Consider the following 1,861-nt stretch of genomic DNA (forward strand, 5'->3'; position numbering starts at 1 on the left):
CCTCGCCCCGGCGCCAAGAACATCCTCTTCGCCGCCGGCGTCGGTGCCGGGGCGCGTCTGCTGACGAGCTGGGATCCCGCCTTCAAGGCTGGCGTCAGCGATATCACCGTGGACCCTCTGCTCGCCGTTGCTGGTGGCGTCTGCCTCGCGTTGGCTCGAGGCTGGCCGGCGGGTGCACTTCTGGCCACGGCATCAGCGGCATGTCCATGTTCTCGACCTCGAGCTTCGTCACGATAGCGTCCATGTTTGGCGCCGGTGCCCTGTTCATGCCTCTTTTCATTTAATCGTGTTTCATGAAGGATTACTTGATGTGGCGACTGAGCGATACTATTCATTTTTATAGACCTGATCTTTGCATACTGTAGCAGTCGCAAACGTACTTTTTTTTTTCCAGTTCCTGTGTGGAGTAAAGTTCGGCGACTCAATGACGGGCTTGTCCATCATCTGCACCCACCCGTCGACACGTCTCAGATGTGCCGTGTCGTAAGCGCTTGAAGTCACACCAAGAACCGCAGAACGTTTAGTATTCGATAGCCTGCCTGAATGCTTACGTCGAGGACTGGACTATTCCAGCAGTTATCTTGCTGGGCTCGGCCTTCACACAAAGTCTGGCACATTCCTACGCTCCGGCAAAACACTCGTCCCAGTTCGCCTCGCCGTGACCTCAATCTCAATCTTCATCTCGTCCTTCATGAGGCCGGCCTGCACCATCGTTGCCGCAGGCCTCACCTCGCCAAACCACTCACGCAGCACGGGCCACGTCTTGGGGAAGTCGTCGCGGTCTGGCAGGGTATACTGGACGCGGACAACGTCGGCCATGGACGCTCCCGGCCTGGGCCAGTGCCGACGCAATGTGCGCAGTGTTTGCGCTGTCTGCTCGGCAACATCGCTCGAAATGACGCCCGTATCGTAGTTGTAACTGAGAGGTCAGCCCTAGGCTCGAGCATGTACGGGACGAGGCAGATCCAATTACCCAGTGGTGCCGGAGACGAGGATCCAGTCACCCGTCACAACTGCTCGCGAGTAGGCAATCTCGGCCTCGAACTTGGACCCGGAACTAATGTTGGTTCTTGACATGGTGATGGAGGTACGCGCAGAAAATCGTTGTTCAATTAATGGTTTGCTGCGATACAAAGTACGCCCGAATTGGCCAGCTATTTGGCTCTGGGTGTAAGTGACTCACGTTTGACTTCGGCACGGGCGGTCTTTCACCGCACGTGCGAGGATGACTGATGACACCCCGCCGTCGTCACCGAGAGGAGGATCGGTGAAGCTTTGGGTACAGAGAAGCACCACGACATCTCATGGTAAGGTATGCCCATGCTCTATTGTGACGATGACCTCACGAGAGTCAGTGCGAGATGCCCACAGGTTGCGCTTATGTCGTCAAAGGCCTGAAATTGAATGTTCGGGCAAGTTGTGCGTCCGGTTGGTCTTTGGCTGGTCACTCCATCCTTTGCTCGTCATTGTTACCTACCTAGTTTGGACAGCCGAATTTTCCTGGACGCGAGACTCATGGGAGGCAACAAAAAGCCTATAGGAATAGAAAGAGAAGACAACACCCCGATCGCACCTTCCTGACAACTACCTGCCTTGGTCTTTTCTCACAGTACTGTACCCGCCAAAGGTGCTCAGGCAGCACCTTCCAACTGCGTTATGTTCTGGTTTTTATCGAAATTAAGGTGGGATATATCTTGTCCTTCTACATCCTGAGCAACGCTTTGTCTACATCCTACGTTCCGGTCCGCGTGCCAAACACAAACAAGCTTCCATCAATCTTCCCTCCGTCCATTCGATCGTGTTTATCCCCACACATACTTCGATCATGAGTGTTGAGAACACATGAGGAGAATATTCATGG

At 54.4% G+C, this 1,861-nt stretch overlaps 2 protein-coding genes across 2 annotated transcripts in view; one reads left to right on the forward strand and one right to left on the reverse strand.

Annotated features, from left to right (window-relative positions):
* Positions 1-597: 597 nt before the first annotated feature.
* On the reverse strand, positions 598-1,077 carry VDBG_04372 (endoribonuclease L-PSP; the record flags this gene model as incomplete). The annotated part of the gene is made up of 2 exons (XM_003004720.1): positions 598-919; positions 974-1,077. 2 exons carry the CDS (start codon positions 1,075-1,077, stop codon positions 598-600), a joined length of 426 nt encoding a protein of 141 aa, XP_003004766.1.
* Positions 1,078-1,225: 148 nt separating this feature from the next.
* The window catches only part of VDBG_04373 (predicted protein), a gene marked incomplete at both ends in the record, with an annotated part of 2,359 nt that continues 1,723 nt past the window's right edge, over positions 1,226-1,861 (forward strand). The window contains one exon of the mRNA XM_003004721.1: positions 1,226-1,307. Within this exon, the coding sequence (XP_003004767.1) occupies positions 1,226-1,307 (82 nt within the window). The remainder of the gene's footprint in view (positions 1,308-1,861) is intronic.

Source organism: Verticillium alfalfae, genomic scaffold (genome assembly GCF_000150825.1).
Source record: "Verticillium alfalfae VaMs.102 supercont1.5 genomic scaffold, whole genome shotgun sequence".
Lineage (NCBI taxonomy): Eukaryota > Fungi > Ascomycota > Sordariomycetes > Glomerellales > Plectosphaerellaceae > Verticillium > Verticillium alfalfae.